This window comes from Nuphar pumila, chromosome 11, assembly GCF_984573655.1.
Source record: "Nuphar pumila chromosome 11, dmNupPumi1.hap1.1, whole genome shotgun sequence".
Classification (NCBI taxonomy): Eukaryota; Viridiplantae; Streptophyta; class Magnoliopsida; order Nymphaeales; family Nymphaeaceae; genus Nuphar; species Nuphar pumila.
The window spans coordinates 101,209,117-101,211,859 of record NC_143259.1 but is presented as its reverse complement, the minus strand read 5'-3'; the positions used below and the strand labels follow the sequence as shown (position 1 = coordinate 101,211,859).

The 2,743-nt window shown below is 46.0% G+C and overlaps 1 protein-coding gene across 1 annotated transcript; it reads left to right on the top strand.

Moving 5' to 3' along the window:
- Window positions 1-662: 662 nt before the first annotated feature.
- LOC149822621 (putative CCR4-associated factor 1 homolog 6) lies at window positions 663-1,463 on the top strand. The gene has a single exon (XM_089980331.1). It carries the CDS (start codon window positions 663-665, stop codon window positions 1,461-1,463), a length of 801 nt encoding a protein of 266 aa, XP_089836457.1.
- The last annotated feature ends 1,280 nt before the right edge of the window (window positions 1,464-2,743 follow it).

Sequence of the window (2,743 nt, the reverse complement as noted above, 5' to 3'; positions counted from 1 at the left end):
CATGAGTATATTGATCTTCTTGGGATCAGTCCCAGTCCCAGTCCCAGTCCCAGTCCCTTCCCTGTTCAATTGTTCAAAAGGGTGTGGATGAGTAATGACCAATCCCATATTGGAACGTCTTCCCGTGGACTTTGTAGTTTCCTAGTAGCTCTGGACTTTATACTGGATTGTCTAGGTGCATCGTGGGCTTTATACATTATACTTTAATATATATTATATATAACAAATATATGTATATTTTTTATCAATACAAGCTTTCCCGAGCCTATCCGAACACCTTGGTTTTGGGTTTCACTCGTTTAAGCTAAACGAACTGCTCGTAGCTCGTCTCAAACATGAACAAGTTCATGATCAAGCCGAACTGACCTGAGTCACGAGCTACTAGGTTTGTTTACCAGCCCAAGACATGATACATGTTTGTCTTAGTTCTCCAGTTGGCTGTGGGTTACCAGAGCTTTTTACATCACGGCAAATCTGGTCATACCGAATCCCCATCGATCATCTCACCCGATCGGCACGTGCCTTCCTGCCCTCTTCTTTCTTTCATTTTCTTGGCATTTCACGTTGGAGAGAGAGACCTGTTGGGTGATCCCTTCCCTTCCCTGCCTTCTTGCCCTCTTCCTTCTTTCATTTTCTTGACATTTCACGTTTTCACGTACGCCATGGAAGATACCACAGTCAGACCAGTGTGGGATATCAACATCCACGAAGAGATGGAGTACATCCGCAACCACATAGTCGACAACTACCCCTACGTCACCGTGCATCCCATCGTCAGAGGCTGCCCGCTGCAGCCCGACCCCTCCGTCCCTTCCACCCCGGACACCATCTACGCCAACATCGCCGAGAACATCAACACCGGCCGACTCCGCCTCATCCAACTCGGTCTCACCTTCTCCGATGAGCGAGGCAACCTCCCCTATCACCGGGACACCGGCGAGAAGTTCATCTGGGAGCTGAACATCAAGCTCGCCAACTCCCCGTCCGAGATCGACGCCAACTTCGGGCAGCTCCTGACGGAGAGTGGCTTCGACGTCAACTACAACCTGTGTTACGGCATCCACCCGGACATCCTCTGCGCCGCGTTCTGGTTATCGGGCACGATCTGGAAGGTTCGCATCAGGTGGGTGGCGTTCCACGCGGCCTTCCTCTTCGGCTTGATCCTCAAGGTCATGCGGGACCGCATGTCGGACACGCGCCAGGAGTTTCTGGATTGGGTGAGGCTCTACTTCCCCAAGTTCTACGACGTGAGGCACCTGATGGTCTCCTGCGGCCTCTCGGGGACTCTCCAGGAGGTCTCGGGGTTGCTTCGGGTGCCAGTGGGGGAGACGGACCCTTCCAACCAGGGCGGGCCCGCCAGCCTTCTCACGCTGCAGTCGTTCTTGGCATTGAAGAGCCGATACTTTCCCAACGGCATTCCGGAGAATCAAGCCAATGTGGTCTTCGAGATCGGTGGAGTCTGAACGAGAGAGATTAGTGCAAGATCAGTAGAGTATTGAAGGTTTAGTGCAAGATTACTGCTATCGATCGATGCTGAGTTCCAATTCGTTTCTTTTTCTTGTTCTTGGTGTTCGTGTTTTGTTGTGTTTTTTGTGTTTTTTGTGTTCTTTGTAAATGGGAGTTTGTGATGTTAGTCTGTGGTTGGAACGTGAATGTTGTCAAGTCGCCTATTGAAGGATTCTCGGCACAGTTCAAATCGAACTATTCTTCTGCTTGTTTTTCTTTTCTTCATGGGTTATGATGGTCGCTCTCTTTGATGCCAAATTTTCTTGCATCGGTTTGAACCGGCATCAAAGAGTTCTTGCACAGTTCAAAATTTCTTTTCTTCATCGGTTTTGAATTTTAGATTATTACCATTGTATGACGTTCTTTTCTTTATTATTATTATTAGTGGTATTATTATTATTATTATTATCCCATAGCAGTACTACGATAGAGGATGACGGGAACCGGGTGTTGCTACATCTCTCTCTCCAAGAAGATGATTATCACATGATCTGGTGCCTGATATACGGGAGCAGATCCAGTGATCGAACCAGCATATGAAATTCATAGAGTACACGAGCCACACAAAACACAGAAATTTGCTAAGGCGAGGGTAGTGATTTTCGAGTCTGGATCGGGTGCAATATGGTTGCACAAATATTTGTGCATTAAGCACCTGATTGCCCTCTATCAGACCTTAAGCCCCACAACTGACAGGCCCTGTCCCCAAGATGGAGGGTGATCAGGTGCTTAATGCACAAATATTTGTGCAATCATATATTGCACCTGCTCTTTTCCACGTAATTTTCAGTGTTTGGCGCTTTACATATATAGGGTAGTGATTTTCTGTGTTTTGGATTTTACACAGAAAATTGATACCCGCATTAATGATATTCTGTGTCATGTGAGGCCCGAATACTTTACTAAGTATACCCCACATCTTTCTTATGGCCAATAAAACAAACAGAAAAAGATCCGATGCAGCCAATACCAAATCTGACTAATCCGATATTGGATACTAGGAGTCAGATTCGGATGGAAAAAACTAACGCTGAATTCGTAAAACTATATGTAATCAGAATTGGGTACCATCAGATTAGGTCATAAAATCCTTATACTGAATCCAAATCCAACAAGAAATCTGATATAGTTTTCTTAATCTTATCCAATTCGGATTCCGTATCGGATATATCCCACTGACATCCCTAGCTTGTGGGATTCTTATCTTGGAATGTACAGATGGTCTTGGTCATTTCAA

What these genes read in the sequence shown, in the direction of transcription:
- LOC149822621 (XM_089980331.1), top strand. Translation starts at nt 663, where the DNA reads ATGGAAGATACCACAGTCAGACCAGTGTGGGATATCAACATCCACGAA.